Genomic DNA, 23,511 nt, shown 5'->3' on the forward strand with positions numbered 1-23,511 from the left:
GAAAATAAAAATATATTATTTGTTTAGTGAGAAAGTCCGATTGGAAAAGGGCCGCTTGCAGCCAATGTTCTTTGAATGATGTGAGAAGAAACGAGGCACCCGGAGAAAAGCCACGTCAACGCAGGAGAAAATAAAGCCACCGTACAGAAGACATCCCAGCCCAAGAATAAAACCAGAGAACTTGTTAATACGAGCCGACAACGTACCAGTGAACCACCGCGACACTCGAAAAAAGTGTCCGAAAATATGTATTTTTACTATTAACAATGACATTTTAAAAGAGTCTTTGAGGGTATTAGTTTTGTTTATTGTTGCTATTGTTACACATTGTGTCTCATGAGCCAAGCTGGTTACCTGGCAACAATGTAAGCAAACGTAACTGCTTGCTGTAGAAAGAATGTCAAAGTGTACAGATATATGTTTTTATTCCATGAAATGACTTATCTCAATTTACTTGATTCTTTAGCATGCTTCAGTTAGGGAGGAAAACAGCCTTAATTGTAATGAATTGCTGAAAACTAGTGTCAGACTATGGCAGCGTTGTCAGTTTTTAATGACACACCACCAGCTTTTCCTGGAGAACAACTCAGAATTGCAGCTGATTTTGCACAAGACACAGACCACAATAAAGTAAATTTAGGAAGTGAAGGTAAGTTGTAATTCATATATTTCTAGGTATATGTAGAAATATATGGATCCTAGAAAGGCAGTAAACAATATTCCTTCAAAAACCGCATGAGTTAAAACATGAAATATGTTGTGGGTGTATGTGTGTGTGTATTTAGTGTTTTTACATTTTGCAGGGTCTAGAAATAATGGTTAGGTCTAGAATAAAAGCTGTAACAACACTAGTATGATAAAGTCATCTACATTAACAGCAAATACAACATTGTTTGAAGATGTACATTGGTACTGCTGGATGAAGGAGCCATATACAGCTTTTATGGTGATTGATTGTATTAAGAAACACCATCTTACTTCATGCAGGGCAGGTGTGGGTGGAGTCTATTTGTTTGACATCCCACTGGGGTTGTCAGTTAAGTATTTAGCATGTTTCTAAATAATTATTCTAATTATGTACTTTTTTTAACATTAAATAGCTTAAGGTTACAGTATAAAAAATTTAAACTCTAAAGTCGGGTATTACAAACATAATGTCAGTAAAAGATGCCCACGCACATCCAGTAGGGGAGGTGCTGCCCCCCTTCTATGCACAATTGTAAGTGCCTTACAGTTCTTTTGGGGGTGCAGGGATCATTGGACATTATGCTGTTTGTTTTTTTTTTTTTTTTTTTTTTTTTTTTTACAACTACTGAAAACTAGGTCTGGCAGCATAACAGTGGCCCACGTCACACTTGAAATGAGGATTGCTACTACGCATCCTGATGTGCCTTATTATAAACAATCGGCTATACTTTTATGTAGTGTTCTGTATGAGAACTGGACAAGAGTATTATCATTTTGTTATTAACTGATTACATTTTGTGGACATCTGGATACTACACCAGTGTTTAATACATGCAGTGGAGGTAGGGAATGTTGTATAACTTGATGAGCTTCATTAAAGTATAACTGTTTCTGGGTATGATCTGGGTGTAAAGAAAAATTGTTTATTATACTTGTTGTTGTTCTGCCTTTCTAAGCTAGTATAGTCCAGTTTTCAGGTTAGTGCTGAATTCAGGGCTGTGATACAAGTTTCTGTGTTTGCCCATACCTTACTTGGATAGAAGGAAGTTCCTGTGTTCACCTGTGAGAGAGGGGAGCTTTGAGCAGCCTATCTGTCCCTGGAGGAGTGGTTTCAGCCCAGAAATTAGTAGTTTATTGGCCATTTTGGGCTAATTTCTATCTCTTTCATTTCCCTGCTATAAAACCCGCATTTGCATGGCTTTGCGCACTGGGCAGCGCCAGTTAGCTTGGGCATAACTATTCCCGGATCCACAATGTGTACTCTTCAATTTTTCCCTTGGAACTAGACAAACTTTCAATTTAAGCACTCAAACTATTCACTTCTTAGACCGGCACTTGCTCAAAAACTCATAGCAAAAACTAATAAACCTTAACACTAGACCCCCTATACTGTAGAGAAGAACAAGGCTCTCTATTCGACCTTACCAGTCAATCAGTAAAATAGTTCAATGTACCTATCCAGGCATGTCCAAAGGGCAGTTTCAGGTGTACTTTCTGGTCCAACTGGTGAATCTGGGCATTTTGAGGCAATGTTACAACTGCCTCATGTACACAGACAACCCTCTCCTCCTACTAATACATGTGAGAGATGCAATTATACAGCCAAACTTGAGGCTAAGCTCTCTCAACCCAAGACTGGACCAGACAGTCAAGAGGAGAAGGGAATTACTTGCATCACACCACCAGTCTCACATAGACCTATGAAACCAGCACAGGCAAAAAAATACACATAAATACACAAAAACATACTCAGAGGCTCTAAATAAAAATCTGCAAAAGCAACAGAGACCTCCAAAGCAAACTTCCAAGCAACCTTCACTCCCCAACACAAACCATGAAACACATACTTCACAAAACCAATGTGCCACGCAATCACAACCCTTAAGGCAAAATAACATACCCAACACACTAGTAATAGGTGACTCTATAGTCAGGCACACTGACGTCCCACTCACTAGGCTGAACAAGGAGAAGGTTACAGTTAGCTGCCTGTCAAGTGCCAGGATCCGCCACATAACACAATCACTCAGGTCACTCCAGAACAAGTACAAATACGACTCTGTCATTGTCCCTGTTGGTGCGAATGACCTGAGCCATACTTCCCTGGACTACATGAAGAGAGACATGAAGCTCTCTGATCACATAGCCCAGGCCAGTATGACCCTGACTCTGAGTAGCATCCTGCCCACACCAAGAATGATACCACGGTATAAAAAAAATTATCAATTTCAACAATTGGCTAAGCTTTTGGTGTCATTCAAAGATGATCCAGTGTCTGTCAGCCTTGGATGACATGCTCGACAAGCCACTCTGCTTCTCTAGAGATGGCTTGCACCTGTCACCCTTAGGCTTTGGAATACTGGCCGACGCTCTTGCCCCCCCCCCCATAGTGCCTTTTTTAGGGAAAGCTTAAAAGACAAACCCACCACCATAAATAGCACAAGTAACAAAAAACTGAGGGTAATGCTGCTCAGTGCCAGAAGTCTAAACCTCAAAATGCATGCACTCAAGGCACTCCTCAGTATGGAGAAAAATCGATATATGTGCAGTAACAGAGACCTGGTTTAAGGCTCCAGAGAGCACCCCAGCACCAGGCTACAACTCATACCATACATTTCGGCCACAAAACCTGGACCGAAATACAAAAGACGGGGGCGTATCCATATTCATCAAGGATACCCACACCTCCAGGTTAGTGGCACAGCACGATGCTTCAGAGATCATCCACGTGCAATTAACAACGGGCAAAACTGTAATTCAAATTGTAGCTTGCTACAGATCACCCACCATGTCCCAGGACTCCCATTCCGCATTTCTGGAAACACTGGGAAACATAAAGCTCCTACCAAACACCCTGATATTGGGTGATTTCAATTACTCAAACATTAACTGGGAGAACTACTCAAGTACTAACTCCCTTTCCCAACATTTCCTAGAATATATAAACTCAAACTTCCTGGATCAACTGATCAATACCCCCACCAGAGGTGACAACATATTGGACCTGGTCATCACCAACATGGGCGACCAGTGTTCCACACCAGAGCTCAACCTCTCACTGGTTAGATCTGACCATAAACTAATCACTCTGGATATCCACATTCCACCCCCACCCCCAGTCAAAGATACCACTGTGAAAAACTTTTAAAAAGCAAACTTCACGTTACTTAAGAACAAGGTGGAAAGTTTCAAAGCCCCCTTGCCAAAGGATAATGCTGTCCAAGCTGCAAAATCCTTTACTAATGCACTCTACGGGCACCTACAAGAATACATGGATCGTGCTATCCCAAGCAAAACCAAGACTCACTCCTCCAAGAGAAGGAAACCAGTCTGGTGGATCCCTGCCATAAACAAGCTATACAATAGAAGGAGGAAACTAGTACAGAAAAGAGTAAAATCCCAAGAAGGGAAGACATCCCTGATCAGTATCAGCAAGAAACTACATTCCCTCATAAAATCATCCAAGGCTAGCTTCGAAAGAAAAATTGCCAAGGACTCCAAAGATAACCACAAGGCATTCTTTAGCTATGTCAAGAATCTAAGTGGCAATTCTCAGATCTGCTCAGTGTTAGTGCAGAATGGCACAAAGTACACTGAACCGACTGATATCGCCAACATCCTGGCAGACAGGTTCAGTGCAAATTTCACCCATCACTCCCAAAAGGGCCCAAAACCATACCAGAGGAATGTAATGCCCCTGTAATCACAGACAGGTTAAAACGGCCCTCTCCAAAGCTAAAAACACAGCATCAGTGGGACCAGACAGTGTCCCAGGCTGCGTCATACACGAGCTCAAAGATGAACTTACCCCTCACCTAAACACACTGTTAAAAAACTATCACCCTATAAGCCTGACTAGCTTGGTCTGCAAGGCTATGGAGCACATCATCATGGATCTCATAAACAGAGACATTGGGAACCTCCAAACACTGGACCCGTCTCAGTTCAGCTTTGTTAAGGGCAGATCATGCCTCCTAAACCTGGTGGACTTCTTTGAGACAGTTACAAAGGCTATAGACGAGGGAAAGGTGGTACACACATCCTACCTAGACCTTGCAAAGGCCTTCGACACCATTCCCCATTCAGGTATTATATACAAGTTCACCAGCCTGAACATAAACCCCTACATTACGAGATGGGTTGCCAACTGGCTCACGGACAGAACTCACATGGTAAGAGTTGTGGGAACCAGGTCTGACTCTAAACCGGTTACAAGTGGTGCTCTCCAGGGTTCAGTCCTAGGACCACTCCTGTTCGGCATATACTTCTCAGAGGTACAGGCAAGCACAGAAGGACTATGGCTGACCAGGTTTGCAGACAACTGCAAACTAGTATCTATAATTGACTCTCTGGTGGACACAGACATCCTCCAAAAGGGTCTCACTGAGACAGATACCTGGTGTCAAAACCATGGCCTCAAGCTAAATGCCAAAAAGTGCATAGTCATCCCCTTTGGAAAAAACAAAGTACCCACAAACTACCACATAGGTGGTAGCCCCCTAAATAAGGAAGACATAATAAGGGAACTGGGGACCCAAGTAGATAGTAACATCTCCTTTGATAATCATATTGTAGTTAGAAAATCCCTCTGTGTAGCCCACCTAATCACAAAAGGGTTTGCATCCAGATCAAAAGAGGTCATTGTGCCCCTCTATGCATCACTCATCAGACCCATCATAGAGTGCACCGCCCCATTTGGGATGTACCTTACAAGACACCTGCAATAGCTGGAAAGACCACAAAAGTACCTCACCAAGAGGATCACTGGCTTCAAACAGATGCCCTATGCAGCTCTACTGGATAAACTCCAGCTGTACTCGGTTGCATACCGCCTACTCAGAGGTGATCTCTGCCTGACATATAAGGCTATGTCCAACCCAGAATTGATGAACATGCTCACATTCTAGGGATCTAAACCTCACCACAACAATAAATAGGACGTGCTGGAGGGATAGATTCCTGTCCCAGAGACTTCCCATGCTCTGGAACAAGATTCCAGTCTACATTAGGCAGAGCTCCTCGCTAACCCTCTTCAAGAGGAACCTTGATGAGTGGATGGGAAACAGAAAGTTTACCCCAGGGATCACTTCAATGGCTCTGCTGGACAGAGGCACAGGGAACTAATCTAAGGGGGCGGCAAAAGCCAACACATTCCGGCTAGGCTTACAAATGCCTTTGGGTAGATTGCCTAGTAACTACCTATGAACCTATGGATGGTTCTGAGAACTCATATTGGTAACCAGGGGTGGCTTATGATACTGGACTGCTGGGCTACAGTCCCCCCATTTTGACAGAGCTTTTTATTTTTTTTAATTAATTAAGTAATGTGCATCTGCATACGGTACTCAAGCACACTTGCACAGCTCATATTTTGATATACATTGTTAAAAAAAAAACCTTCCGGGCCATTTTTAAAATCATCCAGGAATCTGGGCGTACATAAAACAGACAGCCAGACATCATTGTGGTTTTAACCAGACAAATTTAATGGAGGACCAGCCTGTTATGGCCAGGAGCCTGTCAAGTGATTGCAGCTTGTATCCGTATATGACATGGCTGCTGACATAAGGACCAGGAAGGAAAACCCAAGAAATTCACTTCGCCACTCACTTTTGAGAGTGAAAAACTCAGGACAGCATTAGCAGCAGTAGTTCAGAACTTTGTTCTGGTTACTTGTACTAGCAGCCTTGGGTTGTAAAAGTTGACCGGACTATTTATTTTTGCAGAATCTGCAGCTTTTTTTCCAGGTGAGTAGCTGAATAGAAAAAAAAAAAGAGTGAAGGACTGACTGGTAATGAATAATTATTGGCTGTTAGTTTAAAATTTATGTACTTTTTTCCCTGACAGGGTCAACAAGATACTTTAGGCAGGTAGGTAGAATAGGAAGCATGTTTTGAGGGTTGTTTGTAGATGACTTTTTTTCTAATAACACTAGGCAGTGTGACCTGGGGAGCTTGTTGTGGGATGAAATGTGCAATGGGCCGGCTAGGGAGTATGTTCTGTGGGTGGTTTGTGGTGTGGATGTTTTTTTTTTCTCTAATATCCTAGCAGGGTCAACCAGATATTAGGCAGGCAATGTCTTTTGGTGGTGGTTTGTGGTTGATATAATATCCTGGAAGGGTCAGCTAGATACTAGGTAGGCAGTATTGTTTTCGGAGCTGTTCGTGGATGTTTTTTTTTTCTAATATAATATCTTGGCAGTGTCAATTAGATACTAGGTAGGCAGTGTGTTTTGTGGGTTGTTTATGGATGAAATGTTATTTTTTTAAACCTAATATCTTGACATGGTCAATCCAGATACATTAGGAAGATAGGCATTTGGTATGGAGGTTGTGTATGGATAAAATGATTTTTGTTTATCCTGGCTGAGTCAAACCAAATACTATAATAAGGCAGTAGCAGCTTGTAGATACTATGATTAGCTCTGCCGTTTTGTTGAAGCTCTGGCTTTGCATGACTAAAGTGTATATGGGTAAAGTAAGATTAACTATAAGCTCGTGAGTAATGTTATGAGAAAAAATGCATTAATGTAACTATTGGCATCTTTTTTTCTTTTCTTTTAACCTGACTGTCCCTGCTCTTTACTGTTGTAGTTCTGGCTTTGTAAGACTAACGTGTATTTCGGTGAAATCAGATCATCCAACAGTTCTGGCAATTGTTTATGTGGGAAAATACATTAATATAACCTTCGTCATCTTATTTTCATTTTTGTAACCTTGCAAGGTGAAAGCAGATAATTTAGATGGCTAATGGAGATTGGGGCTATGTGTGAATGGAACAAACGGTCCTGATGTTTACTGTTGTTGCAATTCCAGCTTTGCAAGACCGTAATAGTTGTTTCTACTTTCATATGAATGTAATCTAATTAGCGAATGTATGCGTAATTGTTAATGCATATTATTTAATGTCTCTTCATGTTGGTGCTTTTCTCCCTGGCCATCCGCTGAAAAAGGGTTTTTGACTGAGCCGAGTTGGACAAACCTGGTAAACAAAAGTAAAATAAATAAAATAAAATATGTATTTAAAGATAAGGCGTATAGAGAGTTGTATGAGAGATTGGACACTAAAGAGGGAGAAAAGGACCTGTACCGATTGGCTAGACAGAGGGACAGAGCTGGGAAAGATGTGCAGCAGGTAAGGGTGATAAAGGACAGTGAGGGAAACGTACTCACAAGTGAGGAGAGTGTGTTGAGTAGATGGAAAGAGTACTTTGAAAGGCTGATTAATGAAGAGAATGAGAGAGAGAGAGAGAAGGTTGCATGATGTGGGGATAGTGAATCAGGAAGTGAAGCAGATTAGCAAGGAGGAAGTAAGAACAGCTATGAAGAGGATGAAGAATGGAAAGGCTGTTGGTCCTGATGACATACCAGTGGAAGCATGGAGGTGCTTAGGAGAAATAGCAGTGGAATTTTTAACCAGATTGTTTAATGAAATTTTGGAAAGTCAGAGGATGCCTGAGGAGTGGAGAAAAAGTGTTTTGGTACCTATCTTTAAGAATAAAGGTGATGTGCAGAGCTGCAGTAATTACAGATGGATAAAATTGATCAGTCACAGCTTGACGTTATGGGAAAGAGTAGTGGAAGCTAGGTTAAGAAGGGAGGTGATGATTAGTGATCAGCAGTATGGTTTCATGCCAGGAAAGAGCACTACAGATGCAATATTTGCTTTGAGAGTGTTGTTGGAGAAATACAGAGAAGGTCAGAAGGAGTTGCATTGTGTCTTTTTGGACTTAGAGAAAGCATATGACAGGGTGCCTAGAGAGGAGTTGTGGTATTGTATGAGGAAGTCAGGAGTGGCAGAGAAGTATGTATGAGTGGTACAGGATATGTACAAGGGTAGTGTGACATTGGTGAGGACTGCGGTGGGAGTGACATGTATGTTTAAGGTGGAGGTGGGATTACATCAAGGATCAGCTCTGAGCCCTTTCTTATTTGCAGTGGTGATGGACAGGTTGACAGATGAGATTAGACAGGAGGCCCCGTGGACTATGATGTTTGCAGATGACATTGTGATATGTAGTGAGAGTAGGGACCAGGTTGAGGAGACCCTGGAGAGGTGGAGATATGCTTTAGAGAGGAGAGGAATGAAGGTCAGCAGGGCTAAAACAGAATATATTTGTGTAAATGAGAGGGAGGGTAGAGGAATGGTGAGGATGCAGGGATTAGAGTTGGTAAAGGTGGATGAGTTTAAGTACTTAGGATCAACAGTTCAGAGTAATGGTGAGCGTGGAAGAGAGGTGAAGAAGAGAGTACAGGCAGGGTGGAATGGGTGGAGAAAAGTGTCAAGAGTGATTTGTGACAGACGGGTACCAATAAGAGTGAAAGGGAAGGTCTACAAGAGGGTAGTGAGACCAGCTATGTTATATGTGTTGGAGACGGTAGCATTGTTGAAAAGGCAAGAGTCAGAGCTGGATGTAGCAGAGTTAAAGATGTTAAGATTTGCACTGGGTGTGACTAGGATGGACAGGATTAGGAATCAGTATATTAGAGGGTCAGCTCAGGTTGGACAGTTTGGAGACAAAGCAAGAGAGGTGAGATTGCGTTGGTTTGGACATGTGCTGAGGAGGGATGCTGGGTATATTGGGAAAAGGATGCTAAGGATGGAGCTGCCAGGTAAGAGGAAAAGAGGAAGGCCTAAGATGAGGTTTATGGATGTGGTGAGAGAGGACATGCAGGCGGTTGGTGTGAAAGAGCATGATGCAGAGGACAGGAAGAAATGGAAACAGATGATTCGCTGTGGCGACCCCTAATGGGAACAGCTGAAAGAAGATGATGATGATGATGGTGTATTTGAGAAAGGCTAGCTGGCATAGGAGTTGTGAGTACTATTTATGTCAACATAACTAAATTAATGCACCCCAACCATTATTATTATTTCTATTTTAATCCTGGCAGGGTCAAAGCAGATACTGTAGGTAGGTAATGGGGAGGGCGTTGTGAATGAAATGACTGGCCCCGCTGTTTACTGCTGTAATTCTGACTTTCATGATTAATGTGTATTTGGGGAAGGGGAGCTGGCATCCCAGCCTATGACTATTGTTTATGTGCAACAAAAGTAAATGAATGAACCATTACTATTTCTATTTTAATCCTGGCAGGATCAAAGCAGATACTGTAGGTAGGTAATTGGGGGGGTGGGGTTGTGAATGAAATGACTGGCCCTGCTGTTTACTGCTGTAATTCTGACTTTCATGATTAATGTGTATTTGGGGAAGGGGAGCTGGCATCCCAGCCTATGACTATTGTTTATGTCAACATAACTAAATGAATGAACCATTACTATTTCTATTTTAATCCTGGCAGGATCAAAGCAGATACTGTAGGTAGGTAATTGGGGGGTGGGGTTGTGAATGAAATGACTGGCCCTGCTGTTTACTGCTGTAATTCTGACTTTCATGATTAATGTGTATTTGGGGAAGGGGAGCTGGCATCCCAGCCTATGACTATTGTTTATGTCAACATAACTAAATGAATGAACCATTACTATTTTCATTTTAATCCTGGCAGGTTCAAAGCAGATATTTTAGGTGGCAACTGATAGCGTGGCTGTTTGTGGATGAAAAGTTTGGCACTGTTGTTTTGATAATAGAATTCTGACTTTCAAGGACTAATGTGTATTTGGGTGAAACAAAATAGAATGCAAAAGGACTGCTTGTGTATACCAAAATACATCAATGAAAACATTATTATTAATCCAGGCAAGGCCAAACCACCTACATTAGGTAGGTAATGGGTATGGGGGGGGGGCTGTTTATAAATGAAATGGCTGGCCCTGCTATTAACTGCTGTAATTTTGGCTTTGTAAGACTAATGTACATTTGGGTGGAGTAAGATGGACTACAAGCTCTGACCTTCGGCAAGTGTTTATGTGAAAAAATACATTGTCACCTATGTCTTTTTTTATTTTGTTTTTTTTTTTTTACCTGGCAATGTCAACCCAGATACTGTGGGTGGGCAATGGGGATGAGGCTGTGCTTGAGCGAGACAACTGGCCCCTGTTTACTATTGTAATTCTGGCTTTGAAAGATTAATGTGTTTAGGGTAAGTCAAGCTGGCAATGGCATACAGCCTGTGACTACAGTTTTCTGTGCAACAAAAGTAAACTAATGCAGCCATTATTATTATTGTTATCTTAATCCAGGCAGAGTTAAAGCAGATGTTTAAGGTGGGCGATTGGCATTGTGGCTGTTTGTCGATGAGATGTTTGGCACTGCTGTGTTGTTGTTGTAATATTAGCTTTCCATGACTAATGTGTATTTGGATCAAACAAGATGGAATATATACTGTGACTGTTTGTGTTTATCAAGAATATATTAATGAAAACATTATTATTATTAGTATTAGTATTTTAATCATGGCAAGGCCAAGCCAGATATGGTCCCACCTCATTTCAATCAGACACACAACATCACAGTTAGCCAAGCCTTATTCGGCTGCCTCCTGCAGCATCCCCCTTGGTTTGGTAATAATTACCGCATACAACTTGCTGGCTTAAGCTTTTGGCATTTAATGTATTACAAGTTCCATAATATGTTAGAGTACTAGTACATCTTAATTATATTATGTGTTATGCATACACATTTTAAAGATATGAGCTATGCAGTGAATAAATCATTGGTCTGAATTATGCAAAATTACTTTAGCAGCATGAACCTGATTTATTCTTTTTAAAATCTCTAACCTACTCTGCTATATCTAGTTGTTGTATTTTGGCAAAACAGGGCTTCAAAAAGACTTAATGTAATGCAGAAGCTTTATCTTAGAAGGTTTCCACTTCAAGCAAAGCCTTTCCAATTCACAAATGACACTACTGTGAGTTTCTCACTCATAGGAGCCTCTATGGAGAACAGTCCCATGACAGAAGGCACATTCTAATGTAGCAGTCCAGGGGAGTAGAGGCTAATAATAATTAAACGTGAGGTCTCTCCTGAAATTGTCTACAACTCCTGGGTTAATTCAGAGAATCACTTGGATGGGTAAAGAAGGAAAAGGTGAATGCCATCAAAAGATGGTAGTCACCCACTCACTCTTATGAGAGGATTCACAGTGCAGGCAAGTCTAGCAAAGCTGTGAATGTGTCTCAGTATATGTGTGTGTGTGTGTGTGTGTGTGTGTGTGTGTGTGTGTGTGTGTGTGTGTGTGTCTGGACCTGTATGTGTGCAGTCTGCAGGAACATGAATGAAGCTGCATGAATGTGTACATGACTGTCAGTCTCTCTGGGTGGTCACACTAAAGGGGGTTAGGTAGGTAATTAGGAGTCTGTGTGTGTACATATCTATAGGTGAGTATTTCTGCAAGTCTAGATGAATGGATGTGGATGTGGTTGTGTATGAGAATGCCTGGAAGTGTGTGCGTGTGTGTGCACGTGTGCAGGGGTATCTGAATATGTGTATATGATGTGTGACCCATTGCCATGCAGTAAGAAAGAGCAATATAGTATGAAGAGGTAAAGCTACAAGATGGCAGTTATCTTCATTGTGTGGTACTGGGTTTGACTGCCTTAGTCTCCACCTGCTCACTGTCTGCTTCAGAAAGTCATCTAACCATTAGCATCAGTCTTGGGTTGTCCCTAAAATATGTAGTTTTATCTCTTCAGTCTAACTTGGCTAACAAACAAAAGTATAACTGTCTGCGTCTTACATAATTCTCATTTCAGTTAATATTTGAGTGAAGGCACCAAAAATGCCTAGCGCTTGTACTTCCATTACTTCTGAAAAACGATATCACAGGAGCTCATCTTCTTGCATGCTAACTTCTGTGTGACTCATTAACAAAATGCAAATCTAGGCACCAATATGTCAGGCACTTTGTGATGAATGGTGGCCAAGATCATTTGCTTGTGTATAGTCAAGCATTTTCACAAATAAGAGAATCAGAATAGTTTGAATATTTGATTTGTTTGCCATCAAGCACTTAAAACAGGCAGAATTTCCTTTTCAGTTTTAGTTTTTATTTATATCAGCAACGTCACATCAGTTATATACAGCCTTACAGATGCAAACCTTCTCCAAATTATTTTTTAAAGCATTGAGCTATTGTAATAATAATGCAACCTTAAGTCTTTCTAAAAGAAAAGTACATTACACCACAGTTCTGCTGGTCTTAATGTTTACGATTTTCATTTAGTACATCTGGAAAGTGACATGTTACAACTGTGTAGACATGTGTCCAGAAGACAGTAGGCAGAGCTGTATGGAAGTATGCATTTGTGCCATACAAGCATTGTGAATATTGTACCATTCCTTGCAAGCAAGTGAGGGAGAGGTTTGGTGTATTTAGTTCACAGTTATATACTAGGCTAATGACCACCAGGGCCTTTAGAAGCCTAGCCATGCAGTCCAGCCCAGCTCCGTCCCTGTGTATTATAGGCATTTATTAGGAGGGGTAATGTTAGTATAGAGGTTGTGTGTGTCTATGTATGTGTGTTGGAGGGTACGTTAGTTTGGACATTACTACCTGCATTTGTCTATCAAAGATATGGGGAACAGACCTAGCTGAATTTCTGATTTCCCAGCCATTGGTCAAGGTTACACTTAAATAGGGTTAGGGATGAACTCTGCTATAAATAGATGGGGAGCCTGTTCCAGAGCATGAGAATCATCTGAGACACATATCGGTCTTATTTATGCCACAAGCAACATTTAAATCCTTGGATCAAGTGGTTCTGATACTGTTCATCTTGCAGATGTGCAAAAGGTCCATCAGAGGTCGATATAAGAATGCCTTGCATGCCAGGCATAGATCGTCTTTCAATAACCTGTAGAAGACAGATATAGAGATAAGGCTTTAAGGTGGTCCATATATGGTAATGTGTTTATATCCTGGATTTTTTTCCTTTTGTTATATAACCATGTTAAGGTTTGGATGCAGACCTTCTGCAGATTGTAACAGAAAGCACAGTGGTCACTAGTGATTATGTTCTCTAGAAGCATCCTATGTTCCTGCATGACCAGCTTTAATTTGTGGTCTATCTCTGAGTAACCTCTCAGCAGTTAAACACAGTTTTGGGGAAAAGTTGGTAACACTGACCTAGGGGAAGATGAGGAGTTCATGTGACACAGTCATGTTCAGATTGATACAGAGGCTAAAAATAAGAGATAAAAATAATATAATGGAAAAATGTTTTATGACCTAAACTAGGTTTTCATCAGATAAGCAGCATTCAGCTTTGCTTAAATTACTAGCTAGTTAAGAAATAAAAAATAAAAAAGATTATACATTCAGTCATTCTAAGGGGTTTATTTATTTATTTACATTAATTTACCGGGAAATTCCGACTGGATACAGGTCCTTTTTCAGCGGATGCCCGGGGAGAAAAGCTCCACATCATGTGCATGATAAATAAAGTTGCAGCAATAGTAAACAACATTGCAGGTTGTTGGCTTTAATACAATAACAAGATACTGATTATCAACAGTATATACAGTAAATGTTGCAAGTTAAGATAGTTTCTTGTCGTTTATAATATTAGTAACAAAGTTGTCAGACAAGATGTTGAAGTATGTAAAGACAACTAGCTATTTCTGACTGTGGTTAGTAGTGGCGGTAGTATAGTTGGGTTAAGAGTCTAGGTGGGGGGGAGGTAAGGGTGGGGGTGTTAGTCTGGATTAGAACAAGGACAAAGCCAGTGCAAATTTAAGTGGAATTTGAGTGCAGTCTTGAAAAGGCTGCTGGAAGGTAGAGTAGTTATAGAGGGTGGAAGATTGTTCCAAAGTTTAGATATGGTACATGAAAATATGGCTTCTCCTGCTGAGTTTTTGAGTTTGATAACAGTGAGTTGATTTTTGTTGCGTGATCTTAGGGGCCTAGTGGGGTGATAGTTTTGGAGAAGGGTTTGAAGGGAAGGGATGTTAAGGGGGTGGTTAATAAGTTTATGAGGGAGGGTGAGTTGATTAAAGTGAAGTAGTTGTGGGAGTTCTAGCCAGTTTAGTTCTTTAAGGGAGATACAATGAATGCTGCGGTAGGAGGTTCCAATGACAAATTTAGCAATTTTCTTGTAACAAGCATCCAGCTTGTGTAGGTCTGTCTGTTTAAGGTTGGTAAGCATGGGGGATGCACAGAGTAAGGTTGAGATTAGCTAGGAATTGGCTATGGAGATTCTAGGCACCTTGGTTAGGAATTGGCGGCTTCGATATAATGCACCAAGTTTCTTGTGAACTTTTTTTATTGTGAGAGATATGTGGGTGTCAAATCTAAGTTTGTTGTCTATTTCCACACCGAGTAATTTTGTGTGTACTGATGGAGAGATGATGGTATTGTCTTTGGCAAGAATGTTGAAGTGGGGGGTGTTTTGGGTGGCTTTGGAAGGTTGGAACAGAAGTTTTGTCTTACTTGGGTTGAGTAGGAGCTGAGCATTGGATAGCCAGCTTTCTACAGAAGAGAATGATTCCTGTGTGATTTGTTGTAGTTCTGGTAGAGTGGGGGCAGAGCAGATGAGAGTAGAGTCATCTGTGTACTGTGTAAGAGATGCTTGTGTGGTGGCAGTATGTAGGTTGTTAGTGAAAAGTGAGAATAGCAGAGGGCCAAGGATAGACCCTTGGGGAACTCCGAGAGTAACTGGGAGGTGAGGTGATATGTTATCATCTGAGATTACTGATTGCTGGCATCCATGTAGATAGCTGTGGAACCAGTTGCAGGCTGATTGTGAGAAGGAGAGGTTGGGGAGAGTAGAGAGTAGTAGCTCATGAAATACCATGTCAAAGGTCTTTGAGAGATCTAGAAATACGGCAGTAGAGAAGAGGCCATTGTTTTTGTGATGAAGTATAGTGTTGGTGAAGGAGAGCAGAGCGGAGGTAGTGCTGTGATATGGCCTGAAACCATGTTGGGTTTTGGAGAGGTGATTATTAGTTAGGAGGTAGTTGAAGATCTGGGTGCTGATACATTTTTCAAGTATCTTGGAGAGAGGGGAGAGGATAGCAATGGGGCGATAAGTGGAGGAGTTGGTGGGGGGGTGCCTTTGTGCAGGGGAATGATGTGGGATATTTTCCATATCGAGGGAACATAGCCTTCTGTTATGGAACGGTTGATTTAAATTGAAATTGGGTAGGCTAGTGTATCAGCTGCAGTTTTCAAGTATTCAGAGGGGAGGTTGTCAGCTGCGATTTTGGTGGGTTTAAGTTTTAACAATAGTCTTTTTATGTTGTTAACAGGTTAAAACAATGTATTTGTAATTCTTGAAAAAAATAAACTGTATTCTTAAACAATGAATACTGGTTCCAAGGATGCCAATGTCCCATAAAGACTAACCAGATTTTTTACTACAGATGCCCTTGGATGTGAGTGCCTAAGGAAGTCCTAAGGTACTGCGGTGGTGGTGCTGTGGTAGCGTTGTCACCTCACAGTAAGATGTCCTGTTCGATTCTCAGCTAGAGCGTCTTCTGTGTGGAGACATGCGTGAATGGGCGTACCTTCGTTGAAGGTTGTGCGTCAGGGCTAGCAACTCGGCATGTAAAAATCTACTGCCAATCATTAGCAGACTGGAGTTCCGCTGTGGCGACCCCTAACCGGGAAAAGCCAAAAGAAACAACAACTATGAGGTCCTAAACATGAAAACTCAGCCCTCTTTTCACTCATATGCAACAGGGCAAAGTACAGGCAACTGTTAAATTCTACAGCCGTGGCTTGATATGCTAGAATGAATGTGACCTGATATCAACAAACACAGTGAACATGCCCTGAATTAATCTGCTACTTACTGCTGAAGGAGTGAAAACTGAATTCTGGTATTCTGAAGCACTGGACAGACAAGTTCATAGTAATACTTTTTATTCCTACCATACATTAAGCATGATCTTATAGCTGTGTTAGAAATTTAACCCAAGAGGAAATGTTAAGAGTATTTTGCAGTCATCCTTAATCATGGGACTTCTACCAGAGAAAGCCTGAAGTCCCACCTGACTATTAGATCTGTGCACCCTTATCTCCTTGATCAGATGGATATTAGCATGCCAGGATGTCAGTTTTCTTCTCTTTCAGCTGTTCCCGTTAGGGGTCTCCACAGTGGATCATCTGTTTCCATTTCTTCCTGTCCTCTGCATCTTGCTCTGTCACACCAACCACCTGCATGTCCTCTCTCACCATATCTATAAACCTAATCTTAGGCCTTCCTCTTTTCCTCTTACATGGCAGCTCCATCCTTAGCATCCTTTTCCCAATATGCCCAGCATCCCTCCTCAGCACATGTCCAAACCAAAGCAATATCACCTGTCTGGCTTTGTCTCCAAACCGCCCAACCTGAGCTGACCCTCTAATATACTGATTCCTAATCCTGTCCATCCTCATCACACCCAATGTAAATCTTAACATCTTTAACTCTGCCATGTCCAGCTCTGGCTCCTGTCTTTTTGTCAATGCCACTATCTCCAACCCATATAACATAGCTGGTCTCACTACCCACTTGTAGACCTTCCCTTTCACTCTTACTGGTACCTGTGTGTCACAAATCACTCCTGACGCTCTTCTCCACCCATTCCACCCTGCCTGTACTCTCTTCTTCACCACTCTTCCACACTCACGATTACTCTGAACTGTTGATCCCAAGTACTTAACTCATCCGCCTTTGCCAACTCTACTCCCTGCATCCTCACCATTCCTCTATCCTCCCTCTCATTCACATACATATTTTCCATCTTAGTACTGCTGGCCTTTATTCCTCTCCTCTCTAGAGCATATCTCCGCCTCTCCTGGTCTCCTCAACCAGGACCCTACTCTCACTTCAGATCACAATGTCATCTGCAAATAGCATAGTCCATGGGGCCTCCTGTCTGATGTCATCTGTCAACCTGTACATCACCACTGCAAATAAGAAAGGGCTCAGAGCTGATCCTTGATGTAATCCCACCTCCACGTTAAATGCATCTGTCACTCCCATTGCAGACCTCACCACTGTCACACTACCCTCGTACATATCCTGTACCACTCTTACATACATCTCTGCCACTCCTGACTTCCTCATACAATACCACAGCTCCTCTCTAGACACCCTGTCATATGCTTTCTCTAAGTCCACAAAGACACAATGCAACTCCTTCTGACCTTCTCTATATTTCTCCATCAATACTCTCAGAGCAAACATCGCATCTGTAGTGCTCTTCCCTGGCATGAAACCATACTGCTGATAACTAATCATCACCTCCCTTCTTAACAGAGCTTCCACTACTCTTTCCCATAACTTCAAGCTGTTACTGATTGATTTTATCCCTCTGTAGTTACTACAGCTCTGCACATCACCCTTATTCTTAAAGATAGGTACTAAAACACTTTTTCTCCACTCCTCAGGCATCCACTGACTTTCCAAGATTTCATTAAACAATCTGGTTAAAAACTCCACTGCCATTTCTCCTAAGCACTTCCATGCTTCCACTGGTATGTCATCTGGGCCAACAGCCTTTTCATTCTTCATTCTCTTCATAGCTGTCCTTACTTCCTCCTTGCTAATCTGTTTCATTTCCTGATTCACTATCCCCATTCATCAGCCCATCAAAGTACTCTTTCCATCTGCTCAACACACTCTCCTCACTAGTGAGTACGTTTTCCTCACTATCCTTTATCACCCTTACCTGCTGCACATCTTTCCCAGCTTGGTCCCTCTGTCTAGCCAATTGGTACAGGTCATTTTCTCCCTCTTTAGTGTCCAACATTTCATACAACTCTCCATATGCCTTATCCTTAGCATTCGCCACCTCTCTCTTTGCCATGCGCCTCATCTCCTTATACTCCTGTCTACTTTCTTCATCTCTTTGACAATCCCAATTCTTCACTAGCCTGTTCCTTTGTATACTCTCCTGTACTTCCTCATTCCACCACCAGGTCTCCTTGACCTCCTTCCTCTGTCCAGATGTCACACCAAGCACCTTTCTAGCTGTTTCACTTGCCAGCGCTGCTGTAGTTACCCAGCTATTCGGTAACTCTTCACTGTCCCCCAGTGCCTGTCTTAGCACTTCCCCGAACTCTACCTCACAATCACCTTTTTTCAACTTCCACCATTTAATCCTTGGCAATGCCGTCACACCCCTCCTTCTCTTCTTGATCACCAATGTCATCCTACAGACCACCATTCTATGCTGCCTCACTACACTTTCCTCTGTCACCACTTTACAGTCTCCAATCTCCTTCAGACTGGCCCTCCTGCATACTTACTTACTTACTTATTCACATACCATAGGTTTCTGGATGACGTACTTATCCACATACCATAGGTTTCTGGATGATGTACTTATTCACATACCATAGGTTTCTGGATGACGTACTTATTCACATACCATAGGTTTCTGGATGATGTACTTATTCACATGCCATAGGTTTCTGGATGACGTACTTATTCACATACCATAGGTTTCTGGATGACATACTTATTCACATACCATAGGTTTCTGGATGACGTACTTATTCACATGCCATAGGTTTCTGGATGACGTACTTATTCACATACCATAGGTTTCTGGATGACGTACTTATTCACATACCATAGGTTTCTGGATGACGTACTTATTCACATGCCATAGGTTTCTGGATGACATATTATTTACATACCATAGGTTTCTGGATGACGTACTTATTCACATGCCATAGGTTTTTGGATGACGTACTTATTCACATACCATAGGTTTCTGGATGACGTACTTATTCACATGCCATAGGTTTCTGGATGACGTACTTATTCACATACCATAGGTTTCTGGATGACGTACTTATTCACATACCATAGGTTTCTGGATGATGCACTTATTCACATACCATAGGTTTCTGGATGATGTACTTATTCACATACCATAGGTTTCTGGATGACGTACTTATTCACATACCATAGGTTTCTGGATGACGTACTTATTCACATACCATAGGTTTCTGGATGACGTACTTATTCACATACCATAGGTTTCCGGATGACGTACTTATTCACATACCATAGGTTTCCGGATGACGTACTTATTCACATACCATAGGTTTCCGGATGACGTACTTATTCACATACCATAGGTTTCCGGATGACGTACTTATCCTCATACCATAGGTTTCTGGATGACGTACTTATCCTCATACCATAGGTTTCTGGATGACGTACTTATCCACATACCATAGGTTTCTGGATGATGTACTTATTCACATACCATAGGTTTCTGGATGACGTACTTATTCACATACCATAGGTTTCTGGATGACGTACTTATTCACATACCATAGGTTTCTGGATGACGTACTTATTCACATGCCATAGGTTTCTGGATGACATACTTATTCACATGCCATAGGTTTCTGGATGACATACTTATTCACATACCATAGGTTTCTGGATGACATACTTATTCACATACCATAGGTTTCTGGATGACGTACTTATTCACATACCATAGGTTTCTGGATGACGTACTTATTCACATACTATAGGTTTCTGGATGACATACTTATTCTATGGATGTGAAATGAGGAAGAGCTGACTGACTTTACTGAATATATAAATGTAACCACAGGAGTTTTGAGATTCCCTTACAGGGTGCATAGGCATGAAATGGATATTTTAGACATATTACTGAGCAAAGATGTTAATACTGGTGAGCTGTCCTCAAACATTTTTAGAAAGAAGACATACGTAAATACACTTCTCCACTTTGATAGTTGTCACCCTTACCACCTGCGGAAAAGTGTAGTAAAATAACAAATGGTTAGACTTTCGAGGTTGGTGAGTGATGACAGGAAATGTAATGAAGCAATGGCAACCCTAACTGGGATGTTTAAGGAGGGGTACCCTATTCATTTGTTGTTGTCAACACAAAAGGAGGTGACAAAAAATAGGACCACTAGGTTTGTTCCCATTTTAAGAGGAGGCAATACCACACAAGAAGGAAAATGTGGTCATGATGTTGTGGTAATACAATACAACCAAGATGTAATGCTATTAAGGACAAAAATATGCCTTAATTATGGGAAGAAATTTTTGACAATGACTTAAAAGAAAAAGTAGGTAAGGGACCAAAAATAGTATGCAGTAGAGGAATAAATATAAAAGAAATGTTGGAGCAAAATAAAGAAGAGCGAGCGTAGCATACAGATCAAAAATGCACAAATGTGGTGCACGCAGATCATGTAGGTTTATTAATGATGATCCCTATGTGGAAATTATAACATCTGAGGGAAATTTACAATGCCCTGGTGTATGCAACTGTAACATGAAATTTGTGGTTCATGTGGCTAAGTGTGTCTCATGCCCAGCCTTTTATGTGGGCAAGACCACAAGACATTTGAAAGACAGGATAGCAGAGCATAACAGAGACATTAAGAAACAGAAGCTGAGTAGTGCCCTGTATATGCACAGTAATGAATGCATTAACTTCAAAAAGTTTATATTTTTTGTGTTGGATAGAGTATTCATTGAAGGAAGGGGTGGTGACCTGGATTTAGATTTACAAATAAAAGAAACAGAATGGCAATTATGTTTGAATGCCAATAATAAACCAGGGATTAATGACAACATCTCAATAGCATGTATTTTAAAACGTAGAGCAAAAAATATTTAAATATATATTGTTACCATCACAACCGCTACAGTTGTATCCTGGCTGATACGTTCCCAAATGTTTTATGTTTTTAAGAAAAGTTTTATATTATGTTATGTGGAATGTTTTAATATTGTTTTTTAAAGAAAAATTGTTTTCAAAGCAGAACAGACAGGAAATGATGTATGTACTTAGTCACTATATAGGAGGTCATTTTAGTGTTTGAATTTGACTCTGATTATGCCTTGGCATACTGGGTGAAAGTGCTAAGTCTATTTTAATTGTATTTAATAAAACTGCGGTCATTTCAAACTTCATGCAGTGGTTATACTTTCTGAGTTATTATTTACTGGAAACATGTTATGTTTACTCAAGGTAGGGTTTGATTCTGCCATAACACTTTTCCAAATACAAACAGGTGCTGAGTGGCTTTATTAAACAGACCTCTTTGGGGACTTCAGTTAAGGGATATTTGCTTGTGTGAATTGTTCCACATGTAAACATGTATCTAGGACATTTTTTTTTTTTTACTTTTACCAACCCATTAGGGTTGACCCCCTGCTGTAGTGATTGGATCATTTACATGACCAGTTTCATTCGTGGTGTTTTCCATAATGACAAACATTATATTTCAAAGTATCTCAGGATTATGTGGCTGCTACAGGATGAGTAATGATGTCCTGTACAAGCATATACATTTTTGCCATAATGCAGTTTTATCTTTGAGCATATTAGCAGATAGACTAGGCAGGGACCTTACTAGCTTTCTTGAGCTTCTATTTTGGACAGCAAGGAGAAATGATCACTTGTGACCTTGGAGGATGAATTGTGTTCTGTCCAGGTTTAAATGACCATTTATGATTAAAATATACATATTAATTTTACACAAAACACTTGGATATACCTTCTTGCACTCATAAATCTTTATAATGTCATATTTGTTTCATTTACTGCTTGAGCTTGTAACATACTGCTGTTACATAAAAACTGGATTACTTTTCCATATGGGTTGGTAGGAAAAGATTTTATATTGTTTTGGGGTGATTACAACCTTCATGACTATTCTATCGATATGCTTTTCATTTTTGTACTTTTGAAGTATTTATAGAAAGAAAATTTGTCAGTGCATGAATTTTTATTTCATAATTTTTCTCCTGATATTTTTATTCACTTTTATAGTAATTTTAGCATGATAGTGTGTATACTGTAAGTGACTGTCTCATGAAATATTGATTGTGCCAAAGAGAGAACGAAAAAAGAGAATTTTAGAATGAATCTAAAATGATCGAAAACTATTAAAACTAATGTTTCTGCAGGGGGCAAAGCAGCCCTGCGCCCACCCCCTGACAACCCTGCTTATTATAAATACCAACTTCAGATTACACAAAAGTGGGGTAAGGACAAATTCTGGTCTCATCCAGAAAGCTGCCAGCAAATCCGTTATTAATAAGAATATTCGTTCATATGAGTGTTCACTTTTTTATTTTTTTTACAGTACTGCAACTGTTATGAAAAGGGTCTTATGTATACAAATAGTAATCACATCAACTGTGTTTGGTCATGCATTTTATGTTTACAAGCTGGCCCACTGCTACAGTGATACCTTTATTGGCCAGACTAGGACAACAGGCTAATGCCAGAACCTGTACAGGGTCTGATGATGATGTGAAGTGACAGGTCAAGTCACAGTCAGATGATACACAGCTATTGTCTACCTCCTTCCTGGATGGTCCTCCATCCATGGCAATGGGTGCAGGTCACAAATGCTGCTATGTATGTTATGTCAGGTGTGCGGACACACAGGACTGGCAGTAATTGTATGTGCCTGTTCTATACCCACACAGTGTGCACATGTGTTGTGGAGCTGGGTCTCACATATTGAAAGGGTAATCACATTCACTGCATTCATCCTTACCATTGCTACAGTGATACCTGTACAGATCAGGCTAGGACAACAGGTTGGTGGCAGCAGTACAGGGCCTGATGATGATGTGAAGATACAGGTGAAGCCAAATTCAGATGATGCATAGACATTGTCTGCCTCCCTCCAGAACAGTCCTCCACCCCTTGCACAGGGAGAAGGTAAAGCCTCGACCCCAGCTGGACTACCAGCTTTAAAGCCAAAGAACTCACCACCTCACCAAGCGGGCTCTTCTGTGACTAAAAGTAGCAGTGGTGCTCTGCATGAGGTTGTAAGCAGAGGAGTCCATTGCATCTGATGTGGGTATACCCATCATAAAAACAAAAAACAATCAGGGGTTTCCAACTCTGTCACATCACAACTAGTTCTCAATATTTAGCTGACACTAGAGATCAACTGACAGATCATCAGA

The 23,511-nt window shown here is 40.9% G+C and overlaps 1 protein-coding gene across 1 annotated transcript in view; it reads left to right on the forward strand.

The window, feature by feature from the left end:
- Nucleotides 1-397: 397 nt before the first annotated feature.
- Nucleotides 398-23,511, forward strand: part of GOT1L1 (glutamic-oxaloacetic transaminase 1 like 1) — a 334,074-nt gene continuing 310,960 nt past the window's right edge. Inside the window, exon 1 of the mRNA XM_044083046.1 lies at nt 398-649. Coding sequence (XP_043938981.1) covers nt 532-649 — 118 coding nt within the window. The 5' untranslated portion in view covers nt 398-531. The remainder of the gene's footprint in view (nt 650-23,511) is intronic.

This window comes from Protopterus annectens, chromosome 9.part0, assembly GCF_019279795.1.
Source record: "Protopterus annectens isolate FY-2018-M chromosome 9.part0, PAN1.0, whole genome shotgun sequence".
Lineage (NCBI taxonomy): Eukaryota > Metazoa > Chordata > Ceratodontiformes > Protopteridae > Protopterus > Protopterus annectens.